Below are 21,323 nucleotides of genomic sequence, written 5' to 3'. Positions count from 1 at the left end.
GCGAGTCGCCTGCTATAAAAGCGACGATAAAAACGTTAAAGTATTCCTTGCGGGAAGTTGTCGGCCGACGAGTAATGAATCGAGAGCGGCCATCAATTGTGGCTGGGGACAAACCCGACTGTTCGACACCGACCTGCGATATAAACAAATTGGGACACCAGAGAACCTTATTTATCAGTTCCTCTTATACTGTCTGCTTCTTTACAGAGCCAAGATAGGAATGACCTCGTGCCAAGTTACACGTTTCATGGTGATGAAACGTGTAACTTGGCACGAGGTCATTCCTGAACGCGAACTGTTGCTTTGTTTGGCCCTTTTGTACTCGATTCTTCTGATAATAAATAATATCAAGTAAGTACCTGCACTGCGTTCAGGAATTTAGAATTAAGTTGGTACCTAATCATCGAATTGGCGTTTGTCGCGACTTCGATATCCCACAATACGTACCATAATTTGTATTATATTTTTTCCGGCCAAGTAGTTAATGCCATATGCCAAATGCGGCATATATATAAGTCGCGTCAAAAAAAGGTATTATAATTGCCTGCTTTTTAACGGTGTGGCGTATATTCAAGCTCAAACTCTATCGACGGCAGAAGTTGTGTCAGATCAAAATCCAATTTATATGCTCGTCTCTCTAGACTCTACCCCGGAACGTGTTAGGTAATAGTATTTAATAATTATTATCAGTTCTGTAATTCTGTAAGATGTACAACCCTGCTGATTGGTGAATCAGCAGGGTTGCAGTGCAGGTACTTACTTGATATTATTTATTATCAGAAGAATCGAGTACAAAAGGGCCAAACAAAGCAACAGTTCGCTTTGTAACTAGAATAAAAACTAGAGTGCAGTAGAACAACATCGTGCGAACATTTTTCAAACTTTTGCACAGGAAGTTAAGGAAGTTCGCTTTAGCGAGCAATCGTGCTACTCTCTGCACAACACATAGCTAATGCAGAAGTAAATCAACTGAAGTGGAACTATACGATATGAATGACTGGAAATGTTTTGAAAGCAAGTACCTGCAACTATCCGAATACGAATGTGAGGTGCGAGGATCATAGAAAGTGGAATTCCGTCTCTGCCTATTCCAATAGGAAATATTAAAGCCATTAAAACATTAGCCATAATTATTACCATTTCAGCCATTAGAATGCTGTTTAAGTCATCTGACAGAGGTGTAAAAGACTGAGATGAAATGAATAGGAAATAGCCATGATCTAATGTATGCATTTAGAACGTGATTTATTTTCAATATGAATTCATATAACTCGATAATCGAGAAGCAATTTTCCAACATTTAATTATATCTGAAAGCCAAGTTATTGTAGAGGCAAATGGAAAAGTAATGATGGTTCTATTGTTGCCGAACAATGGTAATGGAACTGAAATGCGAGGCCTGGGGAAAATATCAATCAGGAAAAACGGAATATAGAGCTCCGTTACCACGAAGGTACCGCTGCGAACAACCGCAAATGTAGCACTTCCATCAATGAATGAACTTGCCAGAAAAGTAATTTTTGACATCAGTTTCGGTACATAAACAATGTTGCAAGGCCTTTAGGAAAATGCTTCCACTCCCAAGACTTTTTCAGGATAAACTGGCAATCATTTGATGAACACAAAGTGTAAACATGACCTGTACACGTTCCATTTCTCGTTCTTATCAACTAGAGAGAGGTCGTGGAGTATTTTATACACTACCACAGTACTCTACTGTGAGTTTCATTTTAAAGGCCTACTTCTTCTCTCGTGTGGGTTGTGAGATCAATCTCCCTTTGTCCGGTCAAGTAGTTATAGCCATCTAAGGCAAACGAATAAGTCACGCCAAAAAGACCGAACTCATCAATCCTGGTGTCAAGGTTACTATTGAACCACCAACGACGACGAATAGCCGAGACTGCTTAAGGTGCCTTCCGAGGCACGAAATCATCTTAAAGGCCTACAAAATTAATTAATAAATCATTCAATTTCTCTAAGTTACATCATGGTTACTTATTCAATAGTCTTGTATGGGAGAACCTAATACGAGTAGACTACCATTTATGGTCAGTCACATCTCTAGCGCGAGCAAACCAACGCGTCTCAATATTTGGATCTCGTAATTTAATTTAATATTAAGTAATACAGTTCATTCAAATATTTGTGTGGGGTTTTATTATAGTAGCCAGCGCTCCCTACAAGTCGACCTAACCTTCGGTTATTTTACATTCAAACCCACAAGCGCTAAGCAAAGGAGCAATGTTTAGAAGCAATCTAAAAGACACTCTGTCTACAATAATAAATGAGCACTCTCGCCCTCTTTCCTTGCGCCGTTAACCACAGATCAGACGGAATTTTAGATTAGCAGAAGTAGTTTCATGCTTTCAGCTCGGGAAATGACCTAATTAGTGTTATGTACTTGCAAGAACTCGTTAGCCAACAAGTTGGTTGCACTTGTTTACGGAGTGCATAAAGCAGCTTACAGAGGAGTAAGTTAAATATCCTAAAGCGTCATTCATTTTCAAATCTCCCTTGATACAAGCAGGACAAACGACATAAATATTGGACCCATTACTTTGATAGGTATGAATTCCCGTCCCCCTGATTTCTATTGGCAGCTTACTAAGTTATAGTGCCAAGTAAGCAATATCAAGTCGGCAATAATCGAAGATCGACAGTTTGAGATGGTAACATTCATTCTCAAACTTTTTGCCGATGACTATTGCCATCTTTTTTCTCGCGGCCGTGAGTTAAAACTGATCGCCCATTACCGAGTACTAGGTCAAAACAGATTATACTTTACTAAAGAACCTATATTGTATTTATTAATTGAAAGACGAATTGTAAATGCCATATTAACTTCTGGTCCATGAAGAACACGATGAAGGGCAACCTTCCGCTTTTCTCACCTATGGTGTGCAGACTTGGGCTTTGACTAGCATAAGTATAGACTCAAGGTCAGAGAAGTATAGAAAGCTGCATTCTTGATCGGAAACACTACTTTGCCTTCCAAAACTAAAATTGCAGATGACGCCAAAAAAGCCACCAACTTACAATGAGAACGGGCTGGACATGTTGCCCGAGCGTCCACCGATCTCTAGGATAAAAAAGCCACGACGTGGGTTCCACCAAATATTATCAGTGAGGAAAGGCCACGGAAAAGATGGCACGACAAGCTGGATTGTTTTCTGGAACGGTGGCACGAATAGGCTGGAAACAGGGAGAAGTGGAAGAATCGAAGAGAGTCCTTTGCCCAGCAGTGGGACACACGTGGCTGCTAATAATAATTTATTTATTTATTTTTGACGTAATTATTGCAGATTGACTAATTGACCGAATAAATACACAGCGGCGAATTAATTCACGAATTGATTCATTTCAAGCAAAGACTTATTGTTTGAATAACTCAAAATAGGCCGACAGACGGAGAGACGAAGCCACAAAACCACGAAGGTGACTGCCACTTGTTACTAACAGACGTAACCCGTCTTAACTTACACAATACATAATATTGATCAATGGTTCAGATTTTATAGAATAACTGAACAAGATGAACTATTTGCAGGCCTTAGCAAAGTTTTATACTAAGTACCTACTAGTAAAATGATTAGGAAGTGTTACCATAGTAACATAATTATTATACAGAAATAACTTGGAATAAAAATATATATTATATTATTATATTATAGTATATATACAGAGATTTTGTAAGTACTTACTAGGTAGGTAATGCAGATGGGAAATGACTGCCGAAAAGTCTAACACAAGCTCATGATTATAACTCAATATGGGGTAGTCATAGGGACACCCATCGTAAGTTGAACGCATCATCGTATGATGATGGTAGTCTAATGCAAATCTAATTACATACTCACTAAGGTGTAAGTTGTAAGTTATTATTTTCTTACAATGCTCACTTATGTATTTTCCCATTCCACGAGAGATTTTTGTATATGAATAATTGCTCAGCTTCTAAAATCAAAAAGCCAAAGTTGCAAACTCTGCGGAGCACATCCGACTTGGGCGTCGGTTAATTATTAAATCAAATATTCATTTATGCAGGCTAGGCTGTCTCTCGCTTACAGGGGAGCAGAATACACATTGCAGGAGGTTATTTTAGACTCATTCGACTGTGTTAAAAATTCACAATAAGTATTTAGGTCAGTCCCCCTCGCTTTAGAGTGTCTATTAAAAACATGGTAAAAAAGAAAACGTCGCGTCAGCGAAATGATTTGAGTAAACGTGAAAAATCGTTATGCGACTACATTCACACTCACATCTCGCGAGCAATACAACCATTTTAATTTAAATTTCTGTGTTGGCGACCGACGCGATAATACACGTACTGGTGTCGCATAGGATACGCGTTGGTTATTATTTCAGTTTTAATTATGGTTTTCTATGAACACCATTAGTGCATGGTAGACCTATCAACAACTAACATAAGTTCACGACTGATATAGTCGAGGTAGTTATGGTAGTCGGAGTTACATCCATCGCAAGATGAATTAAGTACCCACACCTCACCGAACTTTCTGTTAAACCAATGTAATAGGCGGTGAGCCGTATCGCCGTCTATAATGGTCAAGCCAAGTGAAAACAGAAATCAGAAATCAGAATCATTTATTCAACGTAATTATCATGGATAAACTTGTTGAAGGTCAATGTAACATTTTTGAATTTACGTCATTTCGCAAGGTGTTATGGCTGAGGAGAAGAAATGACAAGAAACTGCAACAGCAACACATCTTTTAAAAACCAATGAGGATATACATTACAAGTTATTTAATAACTAGAGGAACACATTCAATACCAGACATTTTTATCATTTAGGTAGTCATTAATCTTATAATAAGCTTTTTTACATAAAGTAAGCTTCACGTGAGCTTTAAATTTATTTTCTGACAAATTCAAAATATTATCTGGTATTTTATTGTAAAAACGTATACATAACCCCAAAAAAGATGAATTTAATTTACTTAATCTAGAATTTTGAATAGCAATTTTATGTTTATTTCTTGTATTGTAAGTATGCCAAACTAACAACAAATATAGTTATTTTCTACAATAATAATTGACACTAACCATTTATAGCGCCGCGTTTTTTCAACCATAAACACCGTCATCATTTCCACACTGTCACGCCTGTTCATCAATTTTTCTGGACATATTGTCCCATTTTCTCTTATTACATACTTTTCGGGTGTAATTAATTATCGTTGCGTCACGGGTCGGAGCTCCGAGCTCTACAAATTATCACGGGCTCCGAGATAAAGATGAATCGAGTTCCCCTCCGTCAACATAATTGCGTTAATCCCAACATTAATCATATAATCAAGATGGAAATGTGAAAGTCACAGTTTGTGTACCTGTTTGTATGTAATTAGGAACACATGCTCTTAATTACTGTAAACTTACATGACAAACTCACGCCTGGCATGCCAATTACGATGGATAAAGATACAAAATCCTCAGAAATAACTATCAGCCACTCTCTTTATTGACGTATGAAGTTGAAGCGCCCGAAATTCCGATCACATACATGTTTAAAACTTCTATAACATGAGAAGAAGGCAATACATAAGGAATTTTCAAAAAAATCCTTGCCTCGTTCCTCATGTAACATAAAATTTAAAACCTGAAAACGCTATGTGGTTGAGAGTCCGTTCGGGCTCAATAAGGAGACTTTACATTTTTAAACCTCCTCTCGTAGGAATATATTTACGGGGAGCGTTCGAATTCACAAACTCCAATGCTTTTACTTTTAAAGTACATTTGCAGGTATGTTTAAATAAAGTATGGCGCTGATCTGAGGGTGGCCAGGCCATAATTCGATTACTCGTCTCTACCTACGTTCATTAAATGGACCATATAGATGTAGATACTGGTAACTATAATCTCTTTATTCCAGATTCTCTCTAAAGGCTCTCTGATTTCGCTCTCAAAGTTTTAAGCCTCGGATTACACCGACAGTCGAGTTAATCCGACACTAAAATTAAGTGAAGCGCACATAAAAGCTTATTCCGGTAATTTCAGTTGATTTTTAGACGTACATAATATATTTTGGAGAACAAAAAACAGTAATTAGACCGGGGCATAAAAGCAAACACAATGTAACTTGAAATCAGGTTAAGGCACAATTTTATAGATACTAAAACTGAATCGTAGAAAAGAACCTACATAACCGTTATTACTGGCAGTAAATATTAACGAACAAAGGTAAAAGAGGTATTCCTCGTTATACATTTTTACAGCTCTATCGGATTCGCCAAAATACGCGGTAATTCGCCGATCTATTCTACAGAATCAAAGGTTACCATAAATCTCTGCTGCGTGCTATTAGAACCGCAACATATTACGGAACCCTTGAGTTCAATTGCTTGAATGGCACTTTCAGGAAACAAATGCTAAGCCGCGAGTTATTTATACCTAAACGATGTTTAGTTGGACTTTAACGAAAATATAATGTCTGTTTTATCAGCGTTCAAAGTTGCAAAGTTGCTGCGGGCTGAATCACTGAATATTTTATAAAACTAACAGGGCCTATGCAGATTTGCAAGAAGTTTATAAATTAATAGTTTATAATGCATTACAATAAACCTCTTTGGAAGCTTTTCTTCAGATGAGCAAATAAACCTTAGTTTTTATGTGCAATAGCTGCTCTTTACTCGTATTTCAGACTAGGAAGAACATTCATTTTTACTGTATTGTTGATGTTGTAAAGAAGCATTACACACTCCTGTAATCTTTTTTAGGAAAGTTAGAGCCTGCAAGTTCATTCAATAGCAGTAATAAGTATTGAAGTCTTAAGATGTTTATAATGAACATTAAATCTTATGTGTTTAAATGTACAGGCAAGGAAGTATGATCTGTTCTGCTTTGGTACGTACACTGACTATGTTACTTTACATCATTAAGACGAACTATTTCAAACAATTACAGTTCAAAATCTATTCCGGCGGAATTCGCCTCATTATTCAAATGCTTTTGAACTGTTCAGACTTCTTTGGATAGAATTCTTGTTAAGCTGCAGGCTGAATACTAAGACGCAATGGCGCGGTCCGGGGCTAATTGCGGGGCTTTCAGCCGGGCTGCAGATTGTGCAGTAAAAAGAAAACGCACGCCAGACGACGGCAATTGTAGCGAGCGACGGGCAACTACGAGCAACTACAGGCGGCGACGGGCAACGAAGGCGGCGACAGACTCAAATGAACAGTATACGTGTGTACTTAGCTTAATTGCGAACACGCTGGAATTTGCTCACATAATACCGCATGCACGATACTTACTGCACGGTGTATTTAGTTTGGGGCTTTTGAACCGCTGTTTACATGAACATATTTTAAATTAACGTCTCCATTTTAAATTTTGTCACGTGGTTAAGACAGTTCAGTTCATGTTTAGAGAGTTCAGTCGTAGTAACATCTAAGTAAGTACAACATTTCCGCAAAGAAAAACCGTAGGTACCATTTTCTTTCTCGTTAAGCACTTTATGGAGCCTGATTGCAAGTCGGTCATAAAGGAACACGTAATGCACACAACCAACTGCAAAACTATCAACAAAACGTAATAAAACGATTAACCTCTATAAAATCCACACAAACAGCACTCACCGCCTGTAAACGGCATCACGATCGCTCCACATTCAATACAAATTAATCTGAATTCAGCACAAGCACAATCCTTCAGAAGGGCTCACTTAGAAACCTCTCACAGGGGCAGTGGGCTATCGAACGAACCGCTCATTTGTTACATTGCGACGGGAAGAGCAGGCAAGCGCCGGGTATGGATCCACGTGCGGAGATGCGGAAATCACAGCTTCCGAAATGTTAAAAACGCACTTCTGAATGATAACTTCAAAACTTTAGTTCGTTTCTATGGTATTTTGTAGTAAATAATGATTTGTTTACTTACAGGGGCGCGCGGTGGTGAGTGGTCGTGTGTAGCAGGCGCCGGGCGGTATAACGACGCATGCCGCGTGTTGACGCGTCGCGCGGCGCTCACCGACTAACGCACGCACGCGCGACGTCCGCTACGACGCTACAGAGCTACGCGCTACGCCGCTACGAAAGCTGCCGGCGGCAGTGGCGCGTCTTCACAGATTATAATCTGTTTATTTTGAATACTGACTCAATTTTTCGGGAAATTTAACCAAGGATTTTAGGGGTTCTTTTTAGTGCGTCCTTCTGTTCATAACTATGTTGACATGCGGTTTCACAGATAGGTAGGTGGGTGCTTTATGACAAGTACTTAAACGAATCTTTAATTATTTTACAACTATTTTCACTTTCCTATACGTAAGTACCGTATATAGTTCTAATTCTAAAGATCTTTTAATAAAAGCAATTTCAGCGAACAGCCAGCCAATGTCGTAGTTCAACTTTCGTTGCGGGTATTACGTTAATGTCCGGGGGTAGATTTGGACAATAAAAATAAACGGTCACCCACACCGCGGGCCAGGCCTAAACGACGAAACTTTGTTATTCATGTACAATGTTAAACAACACGCCGTGACCTTTTTCACTTTGTTCCCACTCGTAAATTACGCGACAACTTTTGCATATTGTGCTGTAAATTTTTAAATTGAAAATTGCTCTATCTGGAGCCAAATTGGAGCTCCGGGACGACGCCGGAAACTTGTTTACGCTGTTTTATAGTCCAACAAACTTATTTTCATTTTCGGGACTCCTGATCAATCTACTAATAATTTATGAACCAAGTTTTTAAATAGAATACCAGGTTTGAGAGTCACAAATCAAAACACAGTTGATAGCAGTAAGTAAGTACCTTTACCAATTCCTACTCTATGTACATATTGCTCTTTTGTGTTGTGTGTGATTAGTGAGCCAAAACTCGGCAAAAGACTACTTGCAAGTTTTTGCATGTATTTAAGTATCACGGATTATCAAATACTAAAACATGTTCACGAGTTGTTTATTTTTTATTGGTAAGGCGGTTTAGTTCTTAATATAATTTGATATTATTCTGTTGTATAGCGTCTCATAACACAGTGAAACAATACTGAAGGAAATAAAGGACTTTACATCTTTAACTCCTAGCGCATTCCGAATACGTATCAAATAACAAAATCCTGTTAAATGAGACATTTTGAAAGGCTCTCAATATTACGCCGCCCCTTGATAAAGCAGCTCTCAGACGCCTCGGGCGATTATATCTCACCCAAAAATTAAAGCACTGCCTTCCGGAACTCCCATCAATCACGTCTATCGGCAATTCCGCACCCTCTAAAAAGTATCTTGAGACAGACGATACCCAACCCCTATAACCTACCTATCACAGGAGACCACTGAGGTTTTCATCCTGTTATCAAGCTACGTAAATTATCCGAGTTTATTTAAGAAGTATAGAGTTCTACCCATGACACACCCCCGCTTCACACAAAACACCTAACGCTATATGATTGAAGATTAAAACCGAGGGGGGTGAGGTAAACCTAGCTCAGCCGCTGGTGGGGAGCAGAGACTTGCCGTTCTATCATCACTAATTTAAGAGGCACGCTCTTGTCGGTGTAGCATTCTCTATGCTACTTTTTAGGGAATAGTACTAACAGTTACCTACTGCTGCCCTCTCTCAAGTTCCAGGTTACAATCCCTGTGACTTGCCCCTTCCGTCCTGCATTGCTATACCGATGGCTCCCATCTCCGCCTCTGCAACCATAGTGGTCTTTACCCGTATCCCTGGACAAGGGTTCTACATTATACCCCGTAGGTCTGGGTCCCTATCTGCACTCAACCACCATTACACTCCAGCCTTCTAAATTAAGAGGCGCCCGTCCCCGTGGCAAGGGCGCGGCCAACAGGATTTGCCCCAGTGGAGGGCAGAGAAGATGACTCTAAACCCCTGGAGCCGGGTTCTTGTATGAAACCAAAACCAAAGGCATCGAAAACCTGGGTCCAAGTTACCCGTAATAAAAATTATTTTATTTTTATTTATTTTATTTTAAAGACATGAAAAGAAGAAATTTTGTAAAATTTGAATATGTATATTTATTGTTATTTTTTGTTTTGTCAAACACAATGCCAAGAAAACATGTAACTATTTACTTAAGTTTTTTTTTTCTTGGCATTGACATGACCATATGGTTATTTCAAAAATTGACAAGAATCGATAAAATCTTTAATTTTGTCATAATTTTGAGCCAAAATCAATTTATACAATTCTTTCTGGAATTCATTCCTCGACAGTTTTTGAATGTCAAAAGGTAATTTGTTGATTAATCCTTGATGATACTTATACTTAAGTACATAATTATTTATGTTTTAAGGTCCATGTTACTAATACTTAGCCACGTAAAGAGTGCCGTTTAAATCGTCTGTAAAAGGCATACATAGCTTCCAATAAACTAATCTAATGATAGAGTTCACGAGTGATGGATGATGGATGTGTTAAGTGTTGTTGTATTTTTATGTAGTAAATAGGTACGTAGTCGTTACTCGTTACAAGAACCATACAAGGGCCCTTGGCGGTTCAATAATAACCCTGTTGTTGTTGCTGGGATTGGAAATCCACGTAACACAAACACTTTTTTTGGCGTGACTTATTGTAGACTTGCCGCAGACAGCATTAACTACTTGGCCGGACAAATGGGGAGCACACAGACGATGTAAGAAAATAAGATTTTTATGTTTTTTTAAATAAATAAATACACGCTCGGGTTAGTGATTCTTTTTCTTCATACTTAGTTAGTAGTTACTTTTCAGTTCATGCACAAAAAAAAACACAAGTTATATGTTCCTAAGTGAGCCCCTATTTAGGTATGTGGCACTAGCGCTGCTCCGACACGTCGTTTATACAACAACCTTGAATGTTTGATGGTGATCAGTTTCTTTGTAAGCAATACGTGACGGAAACAAAAGTGTACAGCAAGCAGAAATGGGTTACAGGACGATATGAACACTTTTTTGTGATACAATGTTGAAAACATGTCCTGATTACAACTTTTTTAGGCGCAAAGTAGAGCAGTGCGAACTGCATTACTGACTTATAAATATAGGCGATATTTATTTCGTAGTCCGCTCAAGTCTACTGTAAGTAGAAGTTGAAGAACATACTCGTAAGTCACAACACAACTGAATTTATAATACTCAACCTTATCTACGTAAATTTGTCACCTACGCCACGTCTTTGTCAGCATACGTACCGATATGGTACTTACACTTACTTTTGTACATTGGTACGTAGCAACAACTATGTAAAAATAAAATATCAAATTTGAAAACCGAGACAGGACACGTTTCCAATTGACGCGGCTAAACACATTATCGTAACGCGTGAATTGTCCGCTGCACGACCCGCATCACGCGCCGCTCACTTAACGCTCCTGTATAAACGCGGCTTTATAATACAATAAATGAAGTTACCATCTGTCTGTGGCTTTTTTATTTATGCTTAAAATAATGATATACCTAGTTAATTCTGTATTTTGAAACTTATATCATATTATTAAATTAAATACTTATGCTATGAAATCTATTTGGTACAATAGAGCTCTTGATAGAACTTTACAATAAAACTAGCTGAAATTGCTGTATAATCTACGTTTAAGGCCATTTAATTGTATTAAAAATAATAATTAAATGTTTCATAAAATACAATATGGCTTTTTTCAATATTTTTACCACCCGTTTCAGCCAGTGCTTACTCATAATGCTAGTCTCCAACAGATGTCGCTACATAATTTATTCTCGTGGAATTTATACTCTGTAGTACTTTTAGTCTATGGTGCGTCATTCCGTCAGTTGTCTGTCAAAAAAAGTTGTGAATCGTAACTTTTTGTGAAATAATTTCTGTTATTGTATTTCTCGTGTTGTATTCACACGATTTTGTTGCACTTTTACTCGGTAACGCGGTATTTGAAAGATTTATAGCTGCAGGAAGCGGGGCACTTACTTGCGGCGCGCAGTGGGGGCGTATCTTCTTGGTGTAGTGTTTTCCGTCGACATACGGCGTTGGTGAATTAATGATTTGAATCACAATGAAAGCGCATTTAACATAACTGAGAGTAAGTGAAGTGTGAAGAATATCGTGTGGCAGTGTGTCGAGGAGTCTGCGTGTGGTCAGCGTTGCGAGATGGCGGAGAACAGTTCGTTCGTGGCGAAACCGGCGCGGGGATGGCTGCACCCGGACTCTGTCCTGGCCAGTGACGGCATCACGTACGCGGTCCGAGTAAGCATCCTACATATTCCTCCCCATAATCAGCTTACAGGAAGCCCACACACATGCAAATGTGCTCAGCAAAAAAGAAAAGAAATGCTTGTTATCAAAAAAGAAAAGGAATGCTTGTTATCTTAAATCTTTTACTTTCTTTGCAGTATATTGGCTGCATGGAGGTTCTGACATCGATGAAGAAATTGGACTTTGAAACAAGATCCCAAGTAGCTAAGTAAGTATCAATTTTGAATAGACACAAACTACATATTTATAATATGTAAATCAGTGCCATAATCTTCTCTGTCAATGGGTCTTTTGTCTTACAGACAATGGTTTACCACTCTTAAGATTCAATTTCTATTATTCAGTTTTAGATACTTATAGTAAATCAATTAAAGTTGTAGTACTAAAGCATTCATTTCCTGCTTATATTGTTATGAGGAAGAAAAATAAAACTTACTTTTAGATTTCATTTAGAACTTGTGTTTGTCATTTAAAAGAAAGTTCTGTTTATTTTGTTGACTGATTCATAGACCTGTTCTACATTGTGTTCCCCTAAATAGTTCTAATATAGGTATGAAATTATTTGTTATTAAGAAAAATACTTTTACTTTAGAATTTAAAATATGATTACCCTATTCCGTCAGAAATGTAGAGTTGCTGTAAATCTCAAATAAATTGTCCTGGATAATAATAATATGATGAACTGTGTATATTGACACTGATACAAGTGTTTTCAAGTGGTTTTCTGATACTTTGAGGCTCATCTTTTTTGATAGGAATTATGTGTGCAAGACTTTAAGGGTGTGAATTAGGACAGTGCCTAAGTTAATGCATTTAACACTGAAACTGTGATATTAATCTATTTCAGGTGCTTACTCACTTTGCGAACTTTAAATCTTTGCTTGTGTTGTTTTTTTTTTTTATTAAGGATGTTTGAACACAAAATCTTCTATATTTTTTTTACCATTTTTAGATAATAAATATTGAGCAGACAACTGTGTGAACTAGACAAAACAAACTCATTAAACACTAGCATATTTTGTCTAGGATCTAAGTATTTAACAATTAAAATGATCACATAACAGATAGGCTGTCTGAAAATACAATGCATGTTGAACAATCAACAATAGTCATTATATTGTATAAGGCATTGTGATAGAATTCACTATTCTGTGAACTAGGTATAATGCAGCCGTAAACTGTTTTCATAATATTGTATTTTTATGTAAAAGATATTTTAGTAGATTCTCTCACTGTGATCAATGAAAACAGTTGCATAATTATTTTTTGGATAAATTTTGTTTGCTTACAAAAATGCTGAGATTTTTTATTCTATGAAAGTGAACATATTATTTTGTAATGTTATTATTTTTGAGTGGGAACTTGTGGTGGCATAGATCATTATCCAGGAATTGTTTTTACATCCGTAATACATCATATTTTACAAAAATATTCTCCATATTTTTAATTGTTTGAATAAACTTTTACAGAGAATGCATTGCAAGAGTGTGTGCTGCGGCCGGTCTTCGGTCAGCGGACAAGAAACGTCGTGTTAGCCAGGCGGCGGCGAGCGCTCTCGCAGCCAAGCCTAGAATGGCTCACTCAGGCTCCAACGTAGCACTGACTGTTTCCTCACGAGCTATCACATTAGCCGCTTTAGAGGGCGGAGAAACAGTGGCAAGGCATGACATGCCACGAGTGTCATTCGCATCTGGCGGTGATGCAGATTCCTTAGACTTCGTAGCATATGTGGCCAAATCCGCGCCACCGGCTGAGTGGCGAGCGTGCTACGTCCTCGAATGTGGAGGCAGACTGGCACAAGACGTCATCGCCACTATTGGTCAAGCCTTCGAGCTGCGGTTCAAAGAATTTCTCACAAAACCTTCCTCGTAAGTATTTGCTTATTGTTTGCTTTTAGTCAGCGAAAGTATATTTTTCCTTTACATGAATGAAGTCATCAATTATCACTTCTGTGAAAAGGTGACTGTGCAGTGGTCAGTGAGATCATAATGCTGTTTTTTGGACATTTTTTATTAAATACCTATTTCATGTGGCTCAGAATAATCTAAGTTTAGAAATATTATCTTTTAAAATACCAGTGTGTTAATCTGTTCACCTGCTGCTCTTTTAGGTCACCTTATCAAAATTAAACACATAATGTTAGTCACTATTTTGGTTAGGCTGTCAAGATAGACAAACTTCTATACTTCTCCAATTTGGTTATTAACACGCTGTTAACCCCTTTCAGTGTAAATATAAACGGGTCCCGCGCGCTGTGCGGCGGGGGTGGGGGCGGTGTGTCGGGCGCTGGTTTGGAGGATCGCGAGTACTACAACGACATGCCGGACAAGATGCCGCCCGAGCCCGCACCGCACAAGCACCCGCCGCCGCCGCTGCACGCCCTCGCGCCCATATCCTCGTATGTATAACTGGTTAACAGCTTCATAATGAAAATAAAGTAAATAAATAGTTAATACTACGTACCTATAAAGAAGTTATAGGCCACATAAGTACAATACAATACAATACAAATACACTTTATTGCACCAAAATAAAAAGAAATAATTACAAAAAGTCTCTTAACTAAGTACATTATTAATGTAACTCTTTAACTCTAAGGTGATGTTGTTACCCCCAAATATATAAATAATGTCGTTAGCCTGGGACAATTTCACGTTGTAACACATGTTCTCGTTAAATTAGTAAACCATCGTCACCTATAGAGCAAAGAACCAAATCACGCTTGCTGCTGAATATGCTTATTTCAGTACAGCGTGTCATAAGATATAAGCTGGCCGTGCATCTTATTGTATAAGTCTTAATCAACTGAAACGATAATATTGTAGTTAGGACATAATCGTAATGACAGTGGAATATTTTTGTGAGAGTATTCACATCCAAATAAACTGAGCTGTGGTATCCCAGTTGGTAGACCGCTTGGCTCGCACTTTGAGGTGGCAGCAATCCAGCACAGGCCAAAACCTAGTCGAATTTGTTTTCGAATTCATGTTTGAATCATAAATGATTATATTATCATGTGGTCAGCGGTGAAGGAAAACATCGTGAGGAAACACATTCCCGAGAAATGCATTTTCGGATGTATGTGACCTAACCTGTATTGGGCTGGTTTTCCCTTCGCGGGTTGGTAGGTCCGACAGGCAGTCTGTAAAAAACCGGACCTGTCAAATCGTCAGGTTGGGTAAGCGGATCCTGTGATAAACGGAATAATGCTAGAGGGATGATGATACACGTCCAAATAGAAGTCAAAGAATTGGTCTTTGATTGGACAAGAATGGAGAATGCTACACCGACAAGAGTGTGGCTCTTAAATTAATGATGATGATGATCCAAAATTTGTAAATGGTATCCAGGTGCGAAGAGAGCGTGAGACACTACGTGAACCAGACACCACCGCCGCGGACACCCCCGACTGCGCTGCTGCCTAACCATCACACAGACATCTTCGATATGCGTAAGTGACTACACTCGATATCTACTTTGATCACAGTAGTTGATGTGGTTAGTTCGTTGAAATAAAATATTGTTTTAATGAGTGCGAGCAGTCCAATTAATCACCTTTTTAGTTTCTGGTACAAATACAAATGAAAGGGTCGTCAGCATAATATGTATATCGCCCGCCCCACTGCATTTCTCCCTGCCTAATATGCACTGTTCCTCAAAACTAGAGAGAATACGCATTTACTACGTAAATTTACTAGGGAATATGCAGTTACATGCGTGTAATAATGTAGGCCACTTCACTTACCGTCGTGTGAGATTGTGGACAAACACAAACCTATATTTTAATAAAAAAAAGTGCCAAATCTAAGAGATTCTCGAAATTTGTTTAAATAACATAGCAAGCATTCTTAACATAACAAATCCTTTATTGCATAAGGGGTACAATAGGCGGCCTTATTGCTAAGTAGAAATCTAATTCAGGCAACCTTTATATAGGAGATATTTAATATTATACTAATATAGTGGGATAGTGCAGCGTGGGAATACATGTACACATAAAAATTAAAATATGAAGATAGATACACTTACGAGTATATAATTTGTTATAATACACAGTATAATTGTTACAATAAATAAACATCAATACTTAAACTATCATATTACATTCTTTTCATTTTTTATATATTTGAATTATTGCAGAGCCGTTCACAGCGACGCCGGTGACGTCATCGTCGGCCGCGTCGTCGTCAACGGCATCAGCGTCATCGCCGGCCGAGGCGGAGCCCCTCTCAGCTAAAGCTCAGGCTGCCCTTTTGGCGCGCGAGCCCTGGTTCCACGGGCCTATCTCTAGAACGACGGCTGAGAAGGTAGATTATATAGACATCGTAATTAAACAATATAACAGCATACCACCTGTATCCCCGAAAGGGTAGTCAAGTGTATAGTATAGTTATATAAACCCACTCCGATAGCTATGTTTAAGTCTCATGTAATGGCGAGCCCATTGCCATTAACCGGGAAAATCTAAATTGCATAATATAAATGAGTAAACAACTTTTTCTCGAAATGGCCTTTTGGCGCTTACGTAATTTTGCCTTTCCAGTGACGATAAGGGTGAATATCAAAATGTGCCAAGTTTGGTTGCGAACTTTCATATTATGTTTTCGTGAAAAATTGGGTTCCGACATGAAACAGGATAGTTCTAGCTACGAGGTAACTTGTTCTTCGTAGCTAGGACTATCTCTTACGAAAGTTCGCCACCAAACTTGGCACATTTTGATATTCACCCATAAGATATTTTATGTTTTTTTCATTACTCCCAATCAGGATTAGAGATGATACAACTTAGTTTAACTTTTTATCCCATTTATTAAATTTCTCATTGGTATTCCCCAGTTGGTGGCAGAGGACGGAGAGTTCCTGGTGCGGGAGTCAGCTGCCTGCCCCGGGCAGTTCGTGCTGACGGGCGCTCGTCGCGGCGTGCACAAACATCTACTGCTCGTCGACCCTAATGGAGTGGTCAGTAAATTAAGTCTTTCTTTTTTGTCGTGTAAAGTGCATTGTCAACTAGCGGCCGCCCGCGACTTCGTATACGTACAGTCATGAGCAATATCATGTACCCACTTTAGAACCCTGTCGCACTATCATATTTGACATTTAACGAGACTTACGGTTTCATTTGTCAAAAAAGTTAATGCGACATGGTACCAAAGTATATACATATTAATGCTCGTGACCGTACGTATCTTTATAAATTATAGCCTATGTATTTATTACTCTATTCTCTATGTTTTAGCCTATATATCTGTATGGGGATTATGTTATCTCGCCCCCTGAGTGAGTGAGACATAGCTGGCGAAGAGTGGATGTACGGTCATGAGCATTAATATGTATACACTTTGGTACCATGTCACATTAACTTTTTTGACAAATTGAACTGTAAGTCTCACTAAATGTCAAATATGTTAGTGCGACAGAGTCCTAAAGTGGGTACATTATATTTCTCATGACTGTATATACTATACACCTCTCTCTTCGGGGATACACGCGATGCTATGTTATGTTACTCTGATAGAGTTTAATCAAAATCGGTTCAGTAGTTTTTTGCGTGAAAGAATAACAAACATCCATACATCCTCACACTAACTTTTGCGTTTATAATATTAGCAGGATTTGCCTCGGATTACATTCACTACTTCCTTGGAAACAAAACATTTCATTATCTCAAATATGTACGCATGCTAGTAGTCGATAAGCCAAGGCAGATTCCTTCGGTTTGGAAACGGATGGCTGAGTTAGCCATTAACCCAAATAACTAATACTAATTTACGTTACGTTTCACTTTGTATAGGTGCAGCGATAAGGTGCAATCTAGTGCGCACCATTTTTATAATAATTTTACCGTATTTACTGGAGATATTTCCCGCTTAGAACATACTAATAGGCATATTTTATAACGCGCAAAGTGAACCGTGTCTGCTTGACGCCATTATCAAAATTACAACGAAGTTATTATGTTTTTGCGCTTGCGACTGTGTCTCTGTTATCTCGCGCCTCGTTCTTTTACATCCTCTTTTCATTTCCTTAGGGGGTGATTTTCGGAATAAAAACTATACATTGTTCTTTCCTACGTCCAAATTGCATCTAAATTGATGCAGCGGTGTCAACATCAAAATGTAACAGACAGACAGTGATTTCGTATTTATAATATTAGTGTGGATTAATCATCTCCTTCATTAACCAGTTTACTAATAACTCCACAAAGAAATACTCCTCTTGCACGAAATGGACCCATTGAGCATCTAAACGCGGAAAATAGAGGCCAGTAGCGCAACAACAGGGGGTCTAAAAAAGTTACATTATCGCAATGTATCTAAAAAGCAATATTGCAGTGAAAGAAAGTGCGCAATGTCAAATAGCAATATTGCTTTTTTAGATGAATTAATTCAATGTGGATGGGTCCTTGGGGTCCAGAAGCAAAAATATTTGTTAAGGATTTCTCAATGCGTCTTATGGGGGCTTCGGGGGATGCTAGGGCTGGTAGTTATTTCTGTCAGAGAATGAGCCTGGCGATTCAGCGGGGTAATGCTGCCAGCCTGTTGGGCACCTTGCCTCGATGTGAGGCATTGGAGGAGATGTTTTATTTATAAGACGTGTTTGTTTTGTTTTTAATTGTTTGAATAAATTGATACATATTCAATGTGGCCTTTTTGAAAAAAGACGTGTCCTATTCCAGGTCCGAACCAAAGACCGCGTGTTCGAGAGCGTGCCGCACCTCATCAAGTACCACTGCACCAACGAGCTGCCCATAGTGTCCGCGGACTCGGCGCTGCTGCTACGCAAGCCCGTGCTGCGCGCCGGCGCCTCCTGAGACGCAGCGCCGCGCCGCCGCACGCTGCCCACGTAGGCACGGACTGATTGATTCGTTTACCAAGGCCATGGTGCCGGTACGGGCAACCACAGAAATAATTTAACGGGACTGAAACTAGCGCTATCTCTTTCTTGCACTTGTAATTGAAGGACGGCACTAGTTTAAGAGCTGTCAAACTAATACTAAGTTTGTGTCCGCCAGATTAGGCACCAATAAGCATATAAAGAAGTCTGGAAGTCTTTAAATCTTCGCGGGATTGGCGAGAACGCCTAGTGTTGTAATAGTCATGGTATACGAAAAACAGGTATGCTCAACAGTGACAGCTCGATGGCGACTTGTCATAGGATTGAGCATACCTAGTTTTCTTATACCATGGAAATAGAGTCCACATGTAACTCGTTATATGGGAAAAATATTTATGCACGCACTCACATACTTTAGTATTAACTGCACTGCTTTTCTTCGCATGACTTTCATAGTTACATCATGGTGTCAAACATCTTTGTATACTTACCCATTGCCCAAATAGCGTTGTGGACAAGAAGTGTATGGTCACGAGTATTAATATGTATACACTTTGATACCATGTCACATTAACTTTTTTGACAAATTAAACCGCAAGTCTCATTAAATGTCAAATATGATAGTGCGACAGGGTTTGTAAGTGGATACATGATATTGCTCATGACTGTACGCAGTGCGCGATTGGCCTGGCAACTAAACTAAATAAAATGCTGTAAAATTTAAATGCTAAAACATTGTACTGTAGAAAACTGCAGGCCTATAATAAAAAGTTAGTCGCTTTTGTTGCAAATGACTCTTTGTTCTTAAATAAATTAAATTGACCATTGTGTTAGCTAAGTTAGTGACAAGTTTTCGGCGTGTTTTTTTTGTATGACACTGTATCTATATCTACGGTAGTAGTAGACCAATGACCAACCAGTTATATTTTTATTAACCTACCCAGTGAAAAAGTGCTTGTGAATGTTGCCAGGCTGTATAAATACATATAAATAATTGGTAGTTTTATGAATGCTAACATTTATTTAATTTTGCAGTTTGCAATTGCAGTCCGTAGCCTCATTATGGACACTTATTTTTTGTGGCAGTATTGTATGAGACTAATTAACGTTGCATCACCTTACTCAAACCGTATGATTGCAAAAATAGTAGGTACTCATAGGACTTGAACTGTCTTTCTGAATGTTGATGAAAAAGCAATCCACTTATTTACCTACATCCATGTCGATTTATCGATTGATTCAGCAAATCTTGTATGGCCTATATTTTAGTGTTACAATATATAATAATGCTATTATGCCCCCTTTAAACGTAGGACGTAAAATATAGACAATATGCACAATGTAATTGACTGTAATATTATAATATTGAATTTAATTATGTATAGTTATTCAAGCACTTACTTTTGTATCAGTGTTGCAATCTTCTAGAATAATAAAGGTATGTGATTAAAAGGTGCACCCAAGTTTAAAATAAAGCCTTGTGGCCTCGTGTGACATTGTTTATTTACACTCGTAAATGTATTCCATAATAAATTTGCATATTATATTTTGCATTTATTCAATTCCAGATCTATTTTTTGTATCTTTATAAAGATTTAAATTGATTATCTAACCAAAGGCTTGCGTTATCGACGACCGTGAATACGAAATGTGATTTGAAGTCTTAGTAATACTAGTCTTCACCAAATGTATATTATAGCGTGAAGGCATCTTAGTATTTACTGTATAACTTAAGGATTATTTATAAGATCGTATATTGCTGTGCAATTTTCAACGCCAAACTATAAAATAAATATTGAAATATTTCATTCCAAAAGATCTTGCTAGAGTAATTTACCAGCCGCTCTCTATTCCGTACGGTTTAGTATACTAGGTAACTGAAATAAACGCAACACATAGGTGCTAAAGGCTTACTTAAATGTGAAAATAGGTAGTTTTAATTTGTAAATAAACCACCACAAACTCTATCGTATGTAAGATTTATCGACTTTATTTTTAAGACTGTTTTGTAGACTCAAATATAAATAATAACAATTTTAGACTCACTTTAGTTAATTTGAACCTAATTGTGTCATTTTCAGTGCTTTAAGTCTTCCCCAATAGTGTTAATTCTCGTATTATGTTCAATGCATGGTTATATTTTATTGTAAGCACAAACGTAAATGTTGAAAATCTTGAAATATTGGACATATAGTTTATTCATATATATAAATGTTACGATATTATGTAGTAATCGTGCATACGTGATTTTATTAATAAATTATATTTGAAAAAGACATTTGTATTATTGTATCAGCCATCTCTAGAAGGTT

At 38.0% G+C, this 21,323-nt stretch overlaps 1 protein-coding gene across 1 annotated transcript; it reads left to right on the top strand.

Annotated features, from left to right (window-relative positions):
• The first annotated feature begins 11,734 nt into the window (after positions 1 to 11,734).
• LOC126373194 (SHC-transforming protein 1) lies at positions 11,735 to 21,285 on the top strand. The gene is made up of 8 exons (XM_050019246.1): positions 11,735 to 12,168; positions 12,315 to 12,385; positions 13,647 to 14,045; positions 14,405 to 14,575; positions 15,528 to 15,628; positions 16,318 to 16,484; positions 17,014 to 17,136; positions 18,854 to 21,285. The coding sequence occupies exons 1-8, from the start codon at positions 12,073 to 12,075 to the stop codon at positions 18,986 to 18,988; spliced, it is 1,263 nt and encodes a 420-aa protein (XP_049875203.1). The 5' UTR covers positions 11,735 to 12,072; the 3' UTR covers positions 18,989 to 21,285.
• Positions 21,286 to 21,323: the final 38 nt, after the last annotated feature.

The sequence above is a fragment of the Pectinophora gossypiella genome, chromosome 2 (assembly GCF_024362695.1).
Source record: "Pectinophora gossypiella chromosome 2, ilPecGoss1.1, whole genome shotgun sequence".
In the NCBI taxonomy this organism is placed as follows: Eukaryota; Metazoa; Arthropoda; class Insecta; order Lepidoptera; family Gelechiidae; genus Pectinophora; species Pectinophora gossypiella.
This window is presented reverse-complemented; position numbering and strand designations above follow the sequence as displayed.